General features: G+C 37.5%; 1 protein-coding gene across 1 annotated transcript; it reads left to right on the forward strand.

The window, feature by feature from the left end:
- The first annotated feature begins 18,569 nt into the window (after positions 1 to 18,569).
- Positions 18,570 to 20,700, forward strand: LOC125232648. Its single transcript, XM_048138401.1, has 2 exons — positions 18,570 to 18,829; positions 20,160 to 20,700. Exons 1-2 carry the CDS (start codon positions 18,696 to 18,698, stop codon positions 20,698 to 20,700), a joined length of 675 nt encoding a protein of 224 aa, XP_047994358.1. The 5' UTR covers positions 18,570 to 18,695.
- Positions 20,701 to 22,745: the final 2,045 nt, after the last annotated feature.

The raw sequence follows: 22,745 nt of genomic DNA on the forward strand, positions 1-22,745 counted from the left end.
ACCACCACATGGTGTAGGTATTAAACCGCTTTCATACAAAAATTGATACCTAGTAAATTTGTTTTGTTCAGACCACAAGATTTTAGTTTGGACGTGTAAGAGTAAATATGCCATTTAAAACGAATATAAAAACAAGATAAACAGTAATATTAAATATGTGTTATATTTTTTTTTGGTATTTCTATTAGTTTATACCAGATTATTCAGAGAACAAATTTAGGTTAAATATTTCATAATTTAACTGTAATAGACAAAGACAAAAGAATCAGTTACTGTAATTAAAAAGTCAATCAGTAAATTACTTTCAATTATTAATATTATATTTCGTACAGATAAAGTATTTTAGTTTAACTTTTTTAACTACATAAATCTATCATAAAAAGTTAACTATAGATAACAAATGCATTTTATTTCAAATATGAAAATTACTCAATTACACAGACTAAACTAAATTTGCCAGAAGTGACACAAACTTGAGTCGTTTCATGTGCTCTGCCTATCCCTTCATGGGTTACAGGCGTGATTGTATGTACCTATGTATGGATGTACAGACTAAAATGAAATATACAAATATCGATTAAGCACTTTCGATTTCAAGTCACAGTCTTTGCACTAGGATTATTTTGGAATGTGAAATAAATAATGCAAAGAGTTTCAAATTGAAAAACAAAGGCCCTTTGTTGTAAGTAAAGTGTAGTTGTTCTTAGCCCTTTTAAACTAATATAAACAAAGCAATACGTTTTGAAATTGTAATAATCTTAATTTAATTGCTGTTAAATAATTTTATTGATGAACGTGTAATATTTATAATATTATTAATAAAATGTCTATGTCTATGTCTATGTCTATGTCTATGTCTATGCTAAAGCATATCGGGTTGATTCTCACGGATAAGGAAATCTTAAGTGAGCTGAACAGTGAACACTCTGTAGGGGTTACAAATTTCTGTCAAGTGGTTTTCGTTAATTGTCAAAGACATTGATAAAGCTAAACTTTTAAGTTTTGATAAAAGACATGAAAAATGTATAAAAAAGTGAACTTCATGCATTTCAGTACAATCCTACTGAAACTACTGAAAGAATTGTTGACTGAGAATGGTTGAATTTGTGGTTTTTGTATATGAAATAAAAAAGCGTAAGCTGAAACTACATATTATTATTGATACATATTAATGAAAATGATATACGATTGATTTACTGTGAAATTATAAATGTTTCGTTTAGATGCAAGAAACAACTGTAATGTATTTTCAATTGTTCGTGATGTTTAATTTTGTATAAATGCTATATTAAATATTGCAATATGAATACGTACACACTTGTGGGTATTTAAAATGTCAGTGTTAATATTAAGACTTAAAAGTTATAAGTGTATGTGTGATTATACTTAAATTTAACTAATTGTGTCTACTTATAATTAACTTGAATCGATCTGATCAATCGATTCTGGTGTGTTAAACTACATATGCATATGTGTTGAATAAAATTGTTAAATATGGTACCATATAGATAGGAAATGTCAAATAAATTGGATTGTATTTTAGAAATAAGTTCATGACATGGCTGGTAAGGTTTTACTGGGTTTCCCTTACCTTTGAACAAATGTTGGCCATAATGTTTCCCAGAAAAAGGCGGGTGATGCTGTTATTGTTTTGTATAATGATTTTAATCATAGATTTATTTTTGAGGGGGCGTGTTGGAATTAACAAAACTAAATCTATCTTACTCTAACAAGTATATTGTTATACTTTCTCTCTCATACATGTAAACTATTGAATAAAAAACAACAGCCCATAGTTCCTAATCTTAAGGACTTCGTTTGTACTTTAGTCGCTTGGTAGCTATTAATAGGAGCACACCTTGCCTTACTATATTGCGATAATATATTTGAACTCTTATAAATCGCAATGTGTCTTTTAATTAATTGCCCCAAATCTAATATCTGTACCTTGTCATATTAACGTCTCGTTTGAAATGTCATACGAAATTGTCAAACGATTAAAAGCGACAAGGTACAGAAATCATCACTAAACTTCTTTATGCCGGTAACTGTACACCTTGCGATCACTATATAGGTACCAAGTCCATAGTTTGTGATAACAAAGCAGGTCGTGGTAAGATTGGCGGAGTATCTTTTAGCTTTTAGTTTAAGAGTATTGAAACTAGATGATCTAGACATACATATATATTTAGTTACTACTCAACTTTGCGAAGCATGTCACTAAAAGTCACGTCACGAGCGATCATTAAAGCTACAAGAATAGGCCCCTGATGAGAGCCTACAGTACAGTGCCCAGGGCTTTCCATTGTTCTACACAGGAATGCTCCGTGTGTTTGCCCGCCTTCGGCAAATATGTACTAACTATCACACATAGCCCTAATACAGATCTTAATACGTTGTGTCAAGGTTTACTAATGGTCAGGGACTATTACTATCGTATAAGGAAACATTTTCAGTGCCTAAAAATATGCCTTATCACGTCGTGTTAGGGATCAGCAGTGGTCAGTACATAGTGGGGCTATTTCGGCCGGTCTTATTGCTTCTGCAAAGAACTTCAATCCGGCTCAGTCGTAGTTTGTTCGAGTGTTAACTTGAGTCGTGTCCGAGATGTTAGGACTCGCGACACGAACCCTCCTAATTCAGGTGTCACTGCTTATGTTGCGTTCCATTGCGCGTTATAGCTGGATACTCTTAAAGCTGGTACGTACTGACGCAGCAAGGGAACGCGTGATTTACAAACGTTCGACTAAGTTGGTGTACTTGGGTGCGGGGCAGACGCGGTTGGTCTGGCATTAGGTACATTTCTTAACCCAAATGTCGTATCGTATCACAAGTTTGAACACAACATACGTCCTTTTGTGTTAGTATGTAAGTCTCAAGGGGGGTCTGTCCACTCCCACTCTGATTGTGGCGTTTGAGGACATCTGAGAACTCGCCAAATCAACGGTCGTTCGAGTTACATGTCCAATACGATTGGGAATATCATTAATTACTTTCATCTTGTCCTAAGTAAACGTGACTCACGACGCCTTCATATTCAGAGCGTGACAGTGAAGATTATAAAGCTTAACGATCGGATTATGTATTATCAAAGTTACATTACCTGTTACCTGCTGCGTAATTACGTGTACATAATTGTCACCAAGTACTTATGTCATTGATGAAAGGGAGAATTATGATAGTGATCAAGTCATTATAATTCGATTGATATAAATAAGAATATTCTTATAAATAGTTACATAAGAAATTGTATAGGTTCGCAAGAATTTCTACCTACCTAATCAATTCCCTCTTTGATCAGTTCTCTGAACCAATCAGCAGCATTAGTATATTTGCTTTATTTATAGACGATCGATTTACTCAAGTAAATGGCCAACAAATAATCCTTTCAATAGGTACTGCGTTCGTAGAATAAGCAGGTACTTATAATTCAGACCAGCTCTCAGATTAAACAAGGCCCGACTATTTGACAAGCGTAATGGACAAATTAAATGCATAATACCTACATTACTTACTTATGGCATGATAATTATGATAAAATATGCAAGACGAAATATATATTGCTAATTTTTTAACTGTCTTTCACTCGGTCCAAATCAGTATAGGTAGGTACAGAAGTCCACAACATCGAAAATCATTATTTAAGTTGCCATTCTCTCTAGAAAGAGATGACGATAATTTAGAATAGAATAGAATAGAATAGAATAGAATAGAATAGAATAGAATAGAATAGAAATAGAATAGAATAGAAAACGTTTATTTGGTGAAAATATACAAGTAAAACAACAATAGCCTTAATCTATATACATCTTAAACTAAAGTCACCAAAAAGGATGCCACTCAGCATATGCCAATGGCTAATTGGTATTAGCCACGGCGCTGGTTTTCAGGGCAACCAAGAAAACAGGGTGGGATTTCAATATTTTTAAAATTAACATATGGTGGACGAGGTCGCAATAAATACAATTATAACAGTCCACTTACTTATACATTTAAAAGTAGTATCTACGCAGATTTAATATGCAGTAGAGCAGGCAACATAACTATTTAAAAACAGAAAATAAATGTAATGAAAGATTAATTGATCTATTAAATTAGTTTAAATTTAAATTTAAATTAGCACGATACGTCTGCTTATGTATTGGTAATCTGAAGAGCTGTAAGGTAGTTTTTCATCTTAATTTTGAAGGTTCCTACCGATGTACAGTTTCTAATAGGTGGTGGCAGATTGTTCCAACACTTCGTGGCAGCGTAACGAAAGCTGCCACGAAAAGCAGACGTATTGTGCTTCGGACCAATGAGTCGTTGGGCGCCCCGGACGTGACGCGTTGAAAATTTCAATTTATCATAAAGATATGTTGGTTGCTTGGTATGAATTATTCCAAATAACAAAGAAGATAAGTGCAAAGTGCGTCTTGCCGCCATATTGAGCAATTTATTCTTGTTTAAAAACGGCGTGATGTGGGAACGAGGAGGAACATGGAAACAATATCGTGCACAAGCGTTTTGTATGCGTTGTAACAATACAGAAGTACGTGCCAACAGGCAGCCACCGAAGACAGCATCGCCATAACTTAATTTGGATAGAATTAGCGCGTCACATAGATTAATTCGCAAGTCATTCAGATAGAGATGATGACTGATGAAAGTGATGAAGTTTCATAACTATAAGAGATCTGTCAGAATATATATTTTAACATGCCTAGAAGTATGTTATAATTTTGCTGTCTCGGAAAGATCCCCCGGGGTGAAATGAAGGGTAGGATAGGATATGGGAGTATTACGAATTATACTAATGTTGCGTGTAACAGCAGATGGCGAGATTGCATTGGCGAGCTATGGCGATGGCGGGGCGTGAGCACAACTCGTTTCGTATCCTACTACGTGTCTGTTCACTTGTTCAGTTCACAATTGGGGATTCAAGAAAATAAGGTGCTATGCTTTTCGCGATTACTTGGTTGGGTTTGTATTGAACAGTTAATTTTTGGAATATTTCCAGGTGCACAGAATTTTTGGTGTGTTTCTGTAGTTTGTCTGTGTGTGTATTGCAACATTATCCTCTAATTTATTTATGCTAACGTCCAGCGGCCCGCTTTTAACTCAACCGAGTATTTCATTGTACATACATACCTACATTTTATTGTCCTATTTATTGTTGTCAAATTTGTTTTTATTCCGCGTAGGTGGGAAAACTTATTTACTAGGTATTGAAAATAGCGAGCTAAAGAGCTACTTATAAGAGTTATAAGTAATTTATCAAAACGAATTTCAAGAAATATTTATATTGTACTATTTTTAATAAAAACCGAACAAAAAAACTATGCGAAATTATATGCTTTCGGAACCCTAAATAGTCCCAGCAGGTTGCCGGCGGCGGCGGCGGCGAGTAACAAGCAACACAACACACAGGCGACACACGGGCAACGCGCGCACAGGGAACACGGACAGTGTCCCGCGCCCCGCGCCGCAGGACAAAGGCGGCATTATGGCGGCTCTGCGCTTCAATGGGCGTTGATTGCCATTCAACTTGGCTACTCGCGGGGCACTGTTAAAAGAGTATATTATAGACTTCATGGGCAGAGTTAAAAGAGTAGGCTAACTACTTATTTTTCTAATCTATCCGAGTGCTTTCCTACATTGCCATAAATTCCGAAGAAGAACAGTTAATTTTGGACCGTAATTGAGAGCATTTGGAGCCTGGTGCCGTAGCTGAATGGCATTTCTGCGACGCGAAACGCCGCGAAAGACAGTCTGGCTCTGTCGCGCCAATATTACGCAAGAGCGATAAAGATATATATATATAATATATCTGCGAGCGTTTTGTTTCGTGAGCGTTTGTGCCATTCGGCTACGTACCCTGGACTTCAACAGGAAAACATGATATGTTTATGTATCTGGTCCTTTGAAAGGAACGACTGAAAAAAAGAAGAGAGCTTTTAAGCTTGCTATGATGAATAGGTGTTTTTACGGCGATACCTATTACCTACGCTATTCTGGAATATTCAGGTTAATATAATGACCATCCATATTTAGCGTGCGTTGATATCAAAGTATCAGGCACAAACATTTAAAATAAATAATGGTTGAATAAAAAGCGAGGGCCCGGGGTACCCTACTCAAATATACAAACTCTGTGACGCGTGAGCCGGCATTATCGCAGCAGAATTAACAAAATTAATTGATATAATGACAGGGGCGGCTCACTCCGCGATTCAATCGCCGCTCTACAAGTACATGCTGGCGGCCGCGAGTTCGCGGCCTAATCAGGGGTGGCGCGCGTTCTCACGGAACGCACGTTCGCACTTTCTATTGTTACTTTACGTCGCGAGTCTTTTTTTAAGGTTCATATGCGATGTCCGCGTATGGAATGGCTAATAATGCTTAGTTAAATAGACATCATGAATAAAATAGGACAATCTAACACAGATCTACTATTGATTAAGTCCCACGGAAAAATTCAATAAGGCTTGTAATTTTGGGACTTAAACAAATATATATAAATAGCATATATACTTAGAAAGTACCCAAAACTTGGATATAATAATATAAAAAATGTTGTGAGTATTAATTCGTTTTAATCCATAGGCAACCCTATCGTCCGACGTTGCGCACGTGCGGCTCGTTTCTTTGTTAGAATTTTGTAGGCATTTAAAAAGGCGGCATTTCGTGAACATCAAAGCAGTGGGCCTTCTGTACTTGTACTATTATATATTCTGTGATAATGATAGGATCCTGCGCCTGCCGTTACTGTGGCTGTGAACACTCGCCCGCTCGGATTACAACTACGTCACGCCTGGGTACATGCGTGGATTAGATTACAGCAATGCATGAATAATTACTCATTTAGGGTGCCAGTAAAATGTAGGTGTTTTCGATATAAATAGGGTGTATTGGGGTAATTCTGTAAGCACAAAAATGCTCGGGTAATTTCGAAAGGGGAATCTTGATATGATAGAAATAATGGTGATTTTTATGCGACTTTCGAAATTACGAGTACCCTAATGCAGGTAGGGACTTAAGTATTTTTTTAGGTGTCCAAATGAGCTTTTGAAGCTGAAGAGAACATCGACATTTAAAAAGCAAATACAGTTAAATTAAGAGTTTGGCGTGGTCTGACAAAGTGGTCCGGTTTTATTCCTTTTGACGTACTTAAAGTTTAAATAATAACATATTGTCACAATCTAAACGCTATTAGCGCTACAAGAAAGAAACAAATTAATCCTGAATCTGTAGGACGTACCGCGAAAATCTAAGACTGTCATTCCGTTATCTACCTCTTTATCACATTTGCTTTGAGTGATAGAGAGGCAGGTAATGAAACGTTTGTTTATTATTTTCGTGGGTGTTCATGGTAGTTCTGTATAGTATGGCAGCTCGCCAGCAACGCCTTAATGAATTATTATAGCCGTCGTGTATCTTTGAAGATGAGTTATGACGGAGACAAGAAAGTAAGCTTTTGTTATTTATTGTAGACAATCTGTGAAGTTCGGTGTCGCGACGGAGATGGTGCTAAAGCTGTACGCCTCCTGTAAGCAAAGAAATTGTAAGAAAAGAAAAAATAAAATATAGGTATATATTCGAAAAATACACAGATGTATATGTATGCAATCCAATTGCAATTTGTATGGGACTGCACCATGCGCGGATCCCGAGGGGGGGGGGTCATGGGGGTTATGACCCCCCCCCCCCCCCCGGGACACGAAGCTGGATCCGCCCTTGGACTGCACATGCGTTGACGTTGCAGTTGGCGTGCAGTTGGGATGCAGTCTCTCCAAATAACATGAAAAATCTCCAATTTTACGTTTTATATTCTCAATGCACGACACTCACGTTTGACATACGTATTTCACCGAAGCTTTCCTAAGTGAAAATTTCAGAATTTTGGAAACTTTCCGTCGGCGTCGGCACATCAGTAATTCCACTTATTCCTAAGTGACGTAGACTAACGTGGTAGCACTTTGATGTCGTCAGCCTTTCTGCTAACTACAGGATCGTATGAGGTGGCTTGTCTTGAATACAGAGTACACAAAGGCCCGGCTACGTAGGGTTACACGCTCGCTGAGATGAGCTCATAGTTACGTCTCACAACTAAATATGACATGCTTGATCTGCCTTAACAACGTCATATTTAACTAGAAGCCCGCGGATCAAAAGCAAGTCAAAACTTCTACTTATTACATATGTCTGAATAAAAGCCTATAGAACATGATTTTTTTATTTTATTTATTTATTACAGAAAACACATTACACAAATCACGATTTAAATCTTCACCAAACTGCACAGCAGTTTGTAGGCGAAAAGAGACACTCTTTTTACATATTTTTATTTTTGAAAAGCTCTTCGGAAGAAATTTAATGCACCAGCAAAAACCAACAAGTAATACGGCGACAGTGCATGTGCAATTGTGCATTTGTACAAATTAATGATAGATACTATGGACTGAAAATTGCAATTAAATAGTCAAGTGATTACATGAGAAGTCTCAAATTGTGGGAAGGACATTAGTCCTGCTCACTTTTCCTAACGAGATCGGGACAATGCTCCCAATACTAATTTTTATAAGTTCATCAATGGCATTTATATGTCACTGTATTACGTGTTTCATTCAATTATCTTTCATATACTTTATCTCCGTGCATGAAGGTTCACGAACTGTCAGTCAACTGTAAGAAGATACATATTGCAGTAAGTATCTGTATGGTAATCCTTTATTACTGCAATAATCATAAAAGTTGCAGTTTTGTATCGAGAGTAAAGAATATTTACAGCGTTATGGTTATGGCTGGATATATAGTTTCGGATATATAGGATATCGTATAGTTTTTATGATCTTTGGGTGTAATGTGATGTATTGCGGTGTAGTTTAAATTAAATACGTGAGTAGCCTGTACATTATTAACTAACAATATCTGCATAAACTGCATAGTGCATAATAAATATATGTAGTTACCCATATTAATAAAAAATCGGTATTAGAATTTTAAATCGTCTTTTGATCTTGAAGAATTAAGTCATCTCCTCATCTCAATTCGGCAGATTTTTTTGAAAATTATGGTACAATACTGGTGCTGGACAATACTGGCATTTGCTGTTTAAATATTTATAATTTTTTTTGGAAAATGTTTCACTATTGGTGACGTTTTCTGAAATAAAAATACAGTGGAGACAAAACAAATGATTAATAATATTTTTATTCAACTTTAAATGAGATTTTAATGTAACTGTTAACAAAACACACGTACTATATCTTTCTTTTTATCCACAATGCAGTTGCAGCTTGGATTGAATATGCAGTTTTCAGTTGCATCGCCTTTAAATCAGTGTTACGTAAAGTAAAGACCTTCAGCGCCCGCGTTTGTGTGCTATATAGCTGTTAAACTAATCCCTTCAGAAACATACAAGGCAAATGAGAGACAAGTTCAATAACGACCAACACACAAAAACTATTGACCATTAGGTCTTCTTTTTCTTTGTGGTGGCGGCGTGCACAGTACTCGTCCCATAAGCAAGGACCCCGCTAAGGATACGAGCGAGCTTTGCTCATGTGCATGTCTGCGGCCATCAGTCTTCCCTTAGTCGCCTTATACGACACCCACAGGATGAGATGGGGTGGTGTTATTTTAATAATTGAGGTCTAGGTGCCAAATTCTAGTTAACTTGGTAAGTTACAGTTTAGGATTTGGTTAAATTTAAACTTTCTAGGCCATCTAAAATTAGGTTAGGTTTTTAATGACAGATGAGTACTATCACTGAAGGTATATCAGAAAACTCGCGAGTTCTAGATGTTTGTATCTCAGGCTATGTTCATCAATATGGGGTTTTATAAACAAACGAAACTTCAAACGTTTATATCAAATGAATTTTAGATTAAACAAGGGTCGAAAATGAGTCCAAATAATACAACACATGGGTTCATATAATATAACATAACACTACACGGCCGTTGCCTCGCAGTTCTCTCTTTTGAACTTGGCTTGAAACACTGCAGTGTCTCTAGAACGGCTAGAACCTGTCACATCTACACTGCACAACTGCCGTAACCGCCGATGAAAACTGCATTTAATTGCCAACCTGATTCTCGCGCAGTAGAATCTAAATTCCAACTGACTCGCTAAGGCTGTTGTTATGTGCAGTGGCAGAGTACCCGTTAAATAAGTTACAGTGTAATGCTATTACAGGAAGCTCGAGAAAATGCCGGCGATAACTATGTACAATGCTGTTTGCAGCTTAGCGAGCAGCGCTCCAGAACATGCTTTTACAGAAACCGTAGGCACCTATAACATTTTACATTAAAATGTACACTAAAATGTACTTAAGACTTACGTCAAGAACACAGCATAAACAAAAAATTAAAAAATTGAAAAATATTATGTATGTGCATAAGAAAAATGATTACTTATGTAAGTACCTAATTGTAAAAAATCGCGCTTTATTCATCAAGAAGCAGTGACATTCGAGACCACCACAGACAGCGCCTCTAGCGGCGAATTATCTCTCATTAGCCATTATTGCATGGACACCTTATGAACAAATTAACTTACAAGTGTCCATGCACTTTTGAATCTCAGCGTACCTACCTACAGTGTTATGAACAAAATTCCACATTGAAAGTTTCAAGTTAGGCAGCGAGCAATGGGAGCATTCGCACGACTCACACTAGTGCAAGAGTGCAACGACAGCCATTGACGGATCGCTGCGCTGCAGCTGCGGGTGAAGCGCATCATGTGCATTATGTAGTGCCATTTATCTTGCCTCTTAGCGGGACGGACCGTAGATCCCTATTAGGTCTCGGTCTTAGTTTGTCATTTTGTGTATAAAGGTATGGTCCATTGACTCCGATTGAAACGAAAACACGATATCGCATGGACACAAGATTTCCTTTGGCAATCTTTAGGATCCAAGGATAGATTTAAGAAGTAGTAAATATTATGTTTCATATTATTTGAATATATTAATGACAATTGACACCATTCCGAAGGAAAATACCGTTTGTTTTGGTAAAACTTAACGCATGTTTTAGAAGTAAATGAAAAAGAACTATAAAACATAGCTGACGACACATTTTCCATTATTCGACAATTCAAATAGAAACTTACACTGCGTGTAAGAATAAGTTTTAAACTCGTAGATGCCAAAACATCTCCGAATTGAAAAGCAGCTTCTTGAGCTTCTTGGGACCTACTTATACATTGAAATTATATTTGTGCCTCCCTCGTACAGTAGGTACACATTTCCAGACGCAGACGGCACGTGCGGATGCATAAGTTACCGTGTGGAAGTACCCCCGCGGAGTGCACTGTATTGCCGGACCATTCACTCTTGCAACGCACTAACTCGATTTGATATTGATTTCGTATTACTTGCAGTTTCATTGCGTGGACGAGTAGGTAAGATCGTATAATTACCTTCACCATTAGTTTCCCAAGAACCTTTTCCATTTCAACAAAATGACAATCGTCATCTGCCGGTAATAGCGGACCTTTGCCCAACATGTATGATTGTCATTGGGTATTATTTTTGTTACTTTATCGTCATCGCATCATCGTCATATCAGCTCTTTATAGCCTACTGCTGAGCATATGTCTCTCTTCTGTTACGCCACTAACTGACTAATATACAAACATTGCTGGACTGTATTTTTGTTACTTATCGGCACAGAAATGGACAGATCTAGTAACGTATAAGTGTTAATTGTAGCATTTGTAGCCGTTTTCAAATAGACCCCAGAGGAGTCGTTGTGTTTATGTATACGTATTTCCGTCTTTTGAGAAGAATGTACCTATGATCTTTTGGTTGGAAGTATTTTTCCTCGTTTCCAACTTAATGGAAAATGAGCAGAGATAAAAAATAGGTACATATTCATATTCATATTCATATTCATATTCATATTTATTAGTATTCAAGAATATTACAGCTATATACATATATTATGTCATCATTATTAAATTACTCTTAAAATACTAGATTAGAGAATAAAAACAATTAATTACATGAATATCAAACAACTATCAAAAAATTTCATTTTTTTTAATTAATATTATTCAGTCATGAATTCAGTCACGGAATAATAGGCCTTCTGGACTAAAAAACCTTTTAATTTCGAAACAAACCCGAAGTAGCTTGGAGCATTTTTTATTAGTGTTGGAATTTTGTTATATAATTTCGGTCCCAATACATGTAGGCAGTTACCATACTTATATATTACCGTACTTATCTATTCTTAATGTTAGGTCAAGTTAAGATTATAAAGATTCAAATGTGGCTGAAGAGTACAGTGCCACTCCGCCCGTCGGGTGCTCTCAGAGGCTTTCGGTCTCAAGGGTTGTCATGAGCGACAAATCCTACATTACTGTTTTCATTTGGTGCTTAACCCCTCGAATGACGCCTGTCGAATTTAATCAATGAAGAAGTAACTAACAGATTTGTGCCTTCGCAGGCACAGATATGTTGCTGAACAAACGAAATACAGTAAACATAGAAAACGCAAAAGAAAAATTCTACAGATCGCATTTTCAACCGATTTGTGAAAATTAATTCACATTTTGGATAATTAAATAGCAGTGGAGTTGGTGACGAGGTCTACAGGAGGCATTGATGCATTAATTAAAGAGATAACACAGAAAACATACACGGGATAAACAAATGCCTTATACCTGAGGAGTCAACAAATGTTTTCTTGTCGTCGAGAGAGGGCGTCGAGCCATAGTTACCAACCCTATTACGCTGGTAGCACAGTTACCAATCGAATGGCTTCCCCGTCTTGTACCTATTACTACTCTGCCCACGTTCACGACAGTACTGTCCTCGTGGGATATCAGAAATGCCGATGCCGTCTCTATCGACACAACTTTTGCGAAGAGGACAGACCGTGCTATTTCTAGAAGAAAACCTGAGACTTCTATTCTGTATCAAAATATACAGATCTTCCGATTACTGCAAATATGATCCAAAAGAAGAGTTATGATTATGATCTGTATCATCCTCCTTGCGTTATCCCGGCTTTCGTCCGCCACGGCTCATGGAAGCCTGTGGTCCGCTTTGACGACTAATCCCAAGATTTGGCCAAGGCATTCGTTTTACCAAAGCGACTGCCATCTGACCTTCCAACCCGAAGGGTAACTAGGCCTTATTGAGATTAGTCCGGTTTTATGATTTTGACCGGTATATGGTATACCTTCGTATTTTAACTTTATGCCCTTCATTAACAACTATTGCAGTGCTTACGAAAGTAATTTCAGACGCCTACAGGCAACAGGTCATGAAAAGTCGTTTTTAGTCCCCGAAGACTTTGAAACTTTATAACTGACGTTACTTAGTTGCGAGTTAGAATTATGCCTCCGACGCGCATTAAGAGCCATCAGAAAACTATTTGAATGTAGGCCGTATACTCCCAAGAATTCGGTGTACAATTGTGTGTGTTTTGACTAGGTTGTTACGACTGTTATGTGTGTTGAAAGTAATGTGTGAAACTTCGCCTGCAGTCGCCATAACAAACACGTGAAGGGCCGCGGGTGGTCTCGTGGTCTGTTCTTAGGCGTTATTCTTATTTTCGTTTACTCGACGAGCTTTGTTAACCTCTAACTATTTAAATGACGCATAATAAGGTAAATACATACATTATTAGTCTTACGTGGGTCACACAAAACGAAGCTCGAAGCTGGCACTATTAGCAGAAATTTTGTAATTTTCTTAAGAGTTTCACAATTTGTTTCTAATTTATAACTGCGCTATCAATATCGCTGTAAACTTATTTTGGTCTGTTATCAGTCCGGATGTATAATAAGTCAATTCATTTAAGCAGGCTTATACAGTAAGACCTTTTAAATTATTTAGCAAAAAGAAAGATAAAAATTAACAAAGTACTTAAATTGGTATATAACTTTCTAAAAAAAACACCAAATCTTACTAAAATAACACTTCTGTTTCCTGCATATACTGATAGGTATGTGTGGATGCCGCATTATGTACACTAAGTATGTACAATGTACATGTACGAGCAACGTGTAATCTTGGAAACCACAGACTGGCGGACAAAGGGAAGCCTCTGCAATTCAACAATGCCATCTACTACATAGGTACTTACTCTGCCCAGACACACACACACACACACACACACACACATACACACTATTAGCATTCACACATTCTTGCGTGTGTGTGTACTCTGCAATAATATTATGTTTTGAAAATTTCAAGAATGCAAGAATATATGGCTCTATAAATAAGATTATATCGGATATTTTTACGTTCTTTTTTGTGCAACATTGTATGCACCAGAGGCAGGAATAAGAAGATTCTTATACACATAACTTAGATAAGTCAGACGTCACCAGGTACACATGCTTACAGCCCAACTCGAACATCTCTTATAAGATGCTTATAAGATATCTTAGCGATACAATATGTACACAATACCGATCTATAAGGTTCAAACGTAAATTTGTTGGATGTTGAAATGTCAGTTATGACACTAGGTACAGTCAAGTGCAAAAATATGTATCGAAAAAATCGTCTCATAAATATCATAATGGTACCTATACTACGCTCTTATTACACCGGACTAAGGTGCTATGGTTATATTTTTAACCCCCGACACAAAAACTACTGTCTGTCTGTCTGTGTGTGTGTCTGTCTGTCTGTGGCATCGTAGCTCCCAAACGGATGAACCGATTTAGGTTTTGTTTTTTTTTGTCTGAAAGCTGAGTTAGTCGGGAGTGTTCTTAGCCATGTTTCATTAAAATCGGTTCACTATGTCGCGGTCGGGAGTTGTTTCAAAATTTTAATTTTGTGGTTATTGAGTAAGATGTGTGCTAAATTGTGTCAACATAATCCACGGATTACCTACCCTATCTATTAAACACAGTTCTGTATGGACATTTTGATGTGTAATAATCTAATAATTAATAAATTCTAAAGCGACAAAACAAATCTTGAACAAACACTTTCAACGAAAGAGGGAAGCTTAAGTACTCGCCTAACTACACTTCAATCCTTTCATTTTATATGAAAACCGATGGGTTTTTATGCCAGCGATGCAGCGTGGGGATTATAAAATAAATGTTGGAAATCGTTATGGTCACTCGAAGGTCTCGAAGTGAGTAATGAAATTCTACTTATGTGATTGAACTCTGTCGTTAAATGTTTAATGCTCAGAAAATATTTCCGAGATAGTGGTTCAAACCTAAAATGAGTCACTGAACCGCTGGTTCACGTGATAGGCCACTTCTCGGGAGAATTAAAGTTTGCTTGATGATGATGACTGATCGATAGAACTTTAATTAGTTTTAGTAAGTACCTCACCTTAGGGCGTAGCAAAGGTGGCCCTTGTTAACACGAGTTACACGAGTCGAAAAGTAATAAAAAAACGTTTAACAGAAATTAAGAACCAATTTCGCAGAACGGTTGAAATTGAGATGGTTTTATGATCGTTATAAGCACTAGTTATTAGAGGTCAGTCTTATGAGCGTTAAATAATGATAGTAGGTATAAAAAATACTAACATGAATTGTTTTTTATTTGAAGAACTCTATCGATTTCTTCGTCTTACTATTAAATCCTATACTTCATAACAAATGTGCACCAAAAGATTAAGCTTGTACTTATATTTATATCGATTTAGTTAAGTTTCTAGGGTTATCTCGGCTCCTTTTTTTATTACTACTATCTTGAACATATCTCGGAGATTTAGAACTTAGTAATGTGTAATTTTGTTGTTGGTTACCAAAGTTACAATGTAACAAACAAAGTGACAGATGCGAACGAAGTTCCACGGCCAATTCAATAAATGAGAGCTAACGAGTAACGAGTACCGATTATCGCGGTACGCTCCTTATTAACTAAACGCCAATTTATTTAACTTGCTAGTACTTAGTTTAATACCATAAACAGCAATGTGAAAGCACTAGTTAAAAGTTTAAAATCTAACTATGAACCTTGAAACCTAAACCACAAGGTTAAATTTAACTGCACGTACTGTAGTACTAAGACCAACTCTTTCCACTGATCACATGTAGATCTTGTGTTGGTATGATAAGGTTTACAAGTGGATGGACAGGGTAAGCGACCGGCGATGGCGGGCGAGTGTAAAGGGTGAGCTACATTATCTCGACCATTGTGGCAACATTGTACGGGGACAAGTTTCTTAGTGCTACAACAACGTACGTAGTGTAGCCAGTCTTTTAACTCAATTCAATAGGTATATCTGTGGGGTCTTGTTGGCACTCTTCTTGCCACTTCTCGCCAATTATGGAAACATTATACCTAGTTGGCAAAGTTTAGTAGTGGTAGAATCTATAACTTAGTCAATCAAGAGAAGAGTCGGTACCTACACTTCAGTAGGCCTAGCACATGATGGCCGCGGGAGTATGTCGCCGCGAGATAGATGACACGTCTTTGTCTAATTGTATTAATGACATAAGGACAGGTAGTCTATCTCGCGGCGACATACTCCCGCGGCCATCATGTGCTAGGCCTGCAGAAGTCTTTGTCTTCGCTTGAACAATTTCATTTTGTTCAACTGTTATGTTGGTGAATTTTCAAATTAAGTTTAAAATTATTGTAAATATATTTAGTAGCGTTAAATTACAGGCAGCCCTGCAGTAAAAATGCGAATGCAAAACATTGCATATTTCATATTCTGTGACGGAGTGAATTAGGTTTTTATTTGCTCTAATTAGCTCAATCTTTAACCAAGTGCCGAAAACAGACAGGTAGTATTCGTAAGAGTGTAATTAATAACTGTCTCCTTTCGGAGCGCTGGATTTTTCTTCGGAATCTTCGGATTATAAACTCCGGCTCCGTAGCCGAATGGCACTTCTGCGAAGCGAAACACCACCGAAACGCCGCAGAAAAATAGTCTGGCTCCGTCGCGCCATACGCAAGAGCGATAGAGATAGATAGCTACGAAAGAGATATTATCGTGGGCGTTTCGTGGGCGTTTGTGCATTCGGCTACGCACACAAGTACATAACCGTTATAATTATTCTCTGTACATGTAATTTGTTCTGTACAATAAAGTGTTTACTACTACTACTACTACAAGTACCTATTACTATTTTGGTTTTTTCTTCGGTTGTTACACTATGAAGTTGTAATACTGGCGGCGATGTTTGAGGCGCGGCGTTAGCAAGTTTCTGTCTCCTTTCGGGGCACAATGCCGTAAACTGGACGTGGAAGTTGTTTCTACTTACATTGCTGTGAAGGAACGTTTCTCAAGAGGTACTCACATAAATCCTGGTGCAGCTACTATACTACTACTACTTATAGCTGCGCATTGAAAGTAGGAATTGTTATAAAGCTATGGTGGACTTAATTATATAAATAAATAAAAAAAAACGTATGTAGTTGAGTTGTGGTTGGGCTAAAGGCGGGACACAAAACAAATTTAGCTACATGCTTCGTCATCCACAACCACATACAAATGATGTAATTACACTTTGTCAAACTCAAGAGCACTAAATGAATGTAGTCGCAAATATACTCATGATAGATACTCACGTTCGCATTCTACATAATAAAATCCCACGCGTCGGTAATGTCGAGCAGCTATCAACCGGACCGGATTGCAATCTCTAGACCGCACACTGCGTTCGGTCTTGTTCAGTGCCTTTTCACACTATCCGATCCGATATCGGATGTAGAAAGGATTTCAAAGACAAAAATCAAAGACGGCGGCTTAAATATATGGGATATCATCATATCAGTCCTACATCGGATCGAATAATGTGAAAACGCACTTAGTCTCAACTCAACAATAAAAATAAATCGGGTCGGCGTCGCCCCTTCCCCACTGCACCATGTCTGGTGCTCGCCAGTGGTTGCGAACCTGCCACACCCGGCTTCTTGCCGAATGGACTTGCCAATTTGTATCGAATACGCCTGTTCTTGAACTCACTCACAGTTGTAGAACGCTCCTATTCGGCTATTGCGCAATACACGCGCACCATTTCCATGTGTGTGTACATGCGAACGACCAGCGAGTCGTGTCATCACGCACGCACACAACGACAACTGTATGTTCAATGAGCTAACAACTGCGACACTTCCGCCAGCGGCTTGTCCGCCCTCTAAACTTCACTAGTGTTATTAAGTTCTGAGAATAATATTATATTGTATTGTATTCGTTTATTTCAGACAAACAGTCCATATTGTTACATTACGTTACATTATTTAAAATTAACAAATTACAATATACAATAAAAATTAAAGCTATAAAATTCACTTATTATTATTTAAAATCAAACTACATTAAAACAAAATTAAATTCGAATTAAATTCAAAATTTCAAATTTTAAATTAAAAATTAAAATTAAATTGTGAATATTAATATGATATAATAAATAAAATGTTAAATTAAATTAATTTAATAAAATAAAGTAAATAAAGGAACGTCCGTGTGCCTGAAATTTGAAATTTTAAACATCAACATAAATGTTGGCATTTAACTAGGTAACATAAACTATTAACTAAGTGACTAAAAATAATACCGTGACCTCGTCGTGGCGCCCCTGCCCGCCGCACCGGGTCTGGTGCTCGCCAGTGGTTGCCACGCGGTGCCGCGTGACGCGCGTATTGCAATTTGTAGTCAATTTTCGCGTTAAATACAAAGCTTGTTTTTCATTCTATAATTTATTGAATTGAAAATCCCTTCCGTCAGTCCCTTTATTACAATCGAATATAGTCTAAATATTAAAAAATGCGTAAATGGGAGACGAAATGTAAGAGAGCGAGTAAATACTGCATCGCGGCCGGCTGCTTCAACAACGACAACAATTCCGACTGCACGTTCTTCCAATTGCCGACCGGACACTCGGAGGAAGAGGTGGAAAGGTAAATAAATTACTACTATTTATTTATTTGTTAGCCTGTTGTGTCCCACTGCTGGGCAAAGGCCTCCCTCTATTTCTTCCACGCGTCTCGGTTAATTCAATGTTTGGCCAATCTTTTCGAAAGACGTCAAGTTCGTGCCGCCATCTCCTTCGCGGTCTGCCGTCACGCCGCACTATGGTTGGCTACATTCGGTACTTTTCTTGGCCCACAGGTCGTTTGGCATGCGGCAGATGTGTCCAGCCCAGTCCCATTTAAGCTTAGCTACTGATAAATGACTAATTCTTATAAAAAACTTACAATTTAAAATGTCGGAAGTGGTTGCGTTAGTGCGTTTTCACATTATCCGATCCGATATCAAATGTAGGACCGATATCCCATACATATAAGCCGCCATCTTTAATTTTTGACTTTGAAATCCTTCCGACATACATCCGATATCGGATCGGATAATGTGAAAACGCACTTACAGGCACTTAAAAGGAAAACCGGGCGTATGAAAGCGTATTTTGAGATTCTATAGATGCCTAAATAGGTAACAATGCATGAAGAATGGCAATACCAACAGTCTGACCAAAAATAAGAAATTAAAATCGGCCAAGAGCGTGTCGGGCCACGCTCAGTGTAGGGTTCCGTAGTTTTCCATATTTTTCTCGAAAACTACTGAACCTATCAAGTTCAAAACAATTTTCCTAGAAAGTGTTTATAAAGTTCTACTTTTGTGATTTTTTTCATATTTTTTTAAACATATGGTTCAAAAGTTAGAGGGGCCCCGGGGACACACTTTTTTTCCTTTAGCAGCGATTATTTCCGAAAATATTAATATTATCAAAAAACGATTTTAGTAAACCCTTATTCATTTTTAAATATTACCTACCTATCTAACAATATATCACACGTTGGGGTTGGAATGAAAAAAAAAATCAGTCCCCACTTTACATGTAGGGGGGGGGGGGGGGTACCCTAACAAAGCAATTCTTTCCACTTTTTATTTTACCACTTTGTCGGCGTGATTGATGTACATATTGGTACAAAATTTCAGCTTTCTAGTGCTAACGGTCACTGAGATTATCCGCGGACGGACGGACGGACAGACAGACAGAGATGGCGAAACTATAAGGGTTCCTACTGTTCCTAGTTGACTACGGAACCCTAAAAAGTTGCAACATCGTAGTGTCGTCCCGTTTTCTCGCACATATTGATTTGAAAAGGATGCCACTTTTTAAATTCTACTCTCTTTGGTCAGACTGTACCTACGTACAAAGTTTTATGACGTGATTTTCAGTCATTTGCAATTTCGACAGTTTTACGATCGTTTTTGTTTCTGCTACAGATACAAGAAATGGCTGACACTTCTCGGCAGAGACGACATGCTAGAAAAGGACAATTTGAAAAGAAGTTCCTACTGCGTTTGCAGCAATCACTTCGACGACTCCCAGATAAAATGGCTCAAAACTCTCAAACGTGGCGCCGTCCCGACCTTGCTGCTAGCTAGAGATATAGAAGGAAGCTCATCAACATCCACAAAGGTCAAAAATGTGGGAAAATCTTTACAAAAAATACCAGGGGTCAAAATTGAAGAAGAATCTTTACAAAACATAAAAGTTGAAATGTTTTCATCAGAAAACGCAGAATGTTCTGTCTCAGATACTGGAATAGTAACATTTAAAACTTCTGCAAAAGCATTGAAAAGGTCGCCAGAGAGTGGCGTTTCAAATGTAATAATTGTGAAGAGTGAATCCCTGTCGACTGAGGAGATGTCGGAAAACTCGACACAGGCTCCAAAGGGTTTCAAAAATAGAAATCTGACGTGCGAGGCTCCTATTATTCCCATGAAGAAATTCAAGGACCAAGAACAAGATGAAAGTAAATAAAACTGAATTAATTCCTAACTGAATTGTTTTCATTCCAGCCACATTCGTTGATTATATTTCTTTAACAACTTTTCGGTAATAATTTGCGTCTTACCTCATCATCCTCCTTGCGTTATCCCGGCATTTGCCACGGCTCATGGGAGCCTGGAGTCCGCTTTGACAACTACCTAATCCCAAGATTTGGCGTAGGCACTAGTTTTTACGAAAGCGTCTGCCATCTGACCTTCCAACCCGAAGGGTAAACTATAGGCCTTATTGGAATTAGTCCGGTTTCCTCTTAGATATTTTCCTTCACCGAAAAGCGACTGACAAATATCAAATGATATTTCGCACCTAAGTTCCGAAAACTCATTGGTACAAGCCGGAGTTCGAACCCGCGACCTCCGGATCGATACCTAATGTCCGATATATGGCACCAACCACAAAATTACGGAAAAATGGCTTTTTCATAACATTCGAATGCTCGATATTGTCTGTGGAACAGAGATTCGCAAAGTACCTAAGTATTGTACCTATATCTTGTTAGGTCGCAACTTCAAAGGGCCACATGAATGTCGTTACGAAGAGGGACTCCCTTCGGTCGTGTTATAATTTATCGCCACTCGTTCCGAATTTCCTCTTTTCCGCACTTGCATCGTAATGTAGCTACTATTGTGTGTCAGTCGGCGCTTGGTTTTTGCTCCCACACTTAAGCAATTGTTTCAGGCGCCAAATGAGATAATATTCACAAAACCTCAACATCTCAACCTTATCCCTTTACAATAAATTCTATAATCGCTTGGAGATATAACTTTGAATTTGCACGTCACTTATCATCAAGCACTCGACTTAATACGTTTGTAATAAAATTTAAAATCGTTTGTCAAAGTTTTATAGTGAAGTGTATAGTCATCGCTTGGGCTTCACCACGTGGTATTTAATTATTTTTTTGTTTTTAAGATGGTTAGTGTCAAGTGTCGTTTAAATATTATACAGTATGTTAACTCCGCGGATGACTACTATTCGTACTATTATATATTCTGTGATAATACGCAAAAGAACTGCCCCGTGGCTTTGTAAAGTAGAGCGCGGGCCAGCACCAACCCCATCCTGGCTACTGTAGCCAGCCGATATGATATGACTCACATCACATACAGGGTGTAACAAAAATGGTGGTGATCCGTTTAAGGGCGTATTCAGTATCGTATTCTCATCAGGAAAAAGTAGGATAAAAATTTTTTTTCGCAAAAATTTTTTTTATCTTTGTATGGAGATTCGACCGATTCGCGCGGCCCGGCTCATACAAAAGTGAAAATTTTTTCTTCTACTTTTTTCTGATGAGAATACGATACTGAGTACGCCCTTAAACGGATCACCACCATTTTTGTTACACTCTGTATAGCGCAGTATTTTGAGTGTGTCATGGCCGCCACTAGGTGATTGTTTTATTCATTTTATTGCTGTAATGTGTACCTGTTGCTGTTGTTGTGTTGTATAAAGAAGATCAGCGCTGACCCCCGGGTCAGCATTTATGCTGAGGCGGGACCATTTCGTGGTAAACCAGAGTTACATTTTTTTAAAAATCTCATCACTTATTAGAATTTTATATAATACTTATGTATATTAACTGTGTTTACCATTGAATAAATGATTGAATCTGAATCTGTATACTTTCTGTTTTATGTTATGCTAACAATTAGCTTTTAAATGTTCAATAATGTATAGGTCAGTAGTAACCATTATGGGCCAAATTTTGTTGTATTAAATAATAAATAAATTAAATAATAGTTAGTATGTGACGAGAAAGGTATTACGAATATATGTTGGAAGAGATCCCTTAAAGGGACAAGCTCGCCTTTCTACATAACCGTTATAATTATTCTCTGTACCTACATGTAATTTGTTCTGTACAATAAAGTGTTTACTACTACTACTAATGTCAAAGGAAGTAACGGGAGAGGAAAACCGAGGAAGAGCTGGATGGATTGTGTGAAGGATAACAATGAAACAGAAACGAGTGAATGTTTAGATGACAGGCCATAGAATGGTATGATTGGCATGGAAAA

The sequence above is a fragment of the Leguminivora glycinivorella genome, chromosome 13, assembly GCF_023078275.1.
Source record: "Leguminivora glycinivorella isolate SPB_JAAS2020 chromosome 13, LegGlyc_1.1, whole genome shotgun sequence".
Classification (NCBI taxonomy): Eukaryota; Metazoa; Arthropoda; class Insecta; order Lepidoptera; family Tortricidae; genus Leguminivora; species Leguminivora glycinivorella.

Coding starts and splice junctions, on each gene's coding strand:
- LOC125232648 (XM_048138401.1), top strand. CDS start 18,696: ATGCGTAAATGGGAGACGAAATGTAAGAGAGCGAGTAAATACTGCATC. Junction 18,830..20,159: donor TCGGAGGAAGAGGTGGAAAG/GTAAATAAATTA, acceptor TTTCTGCTACAG/ATACAAGAAATGGCTGACAC.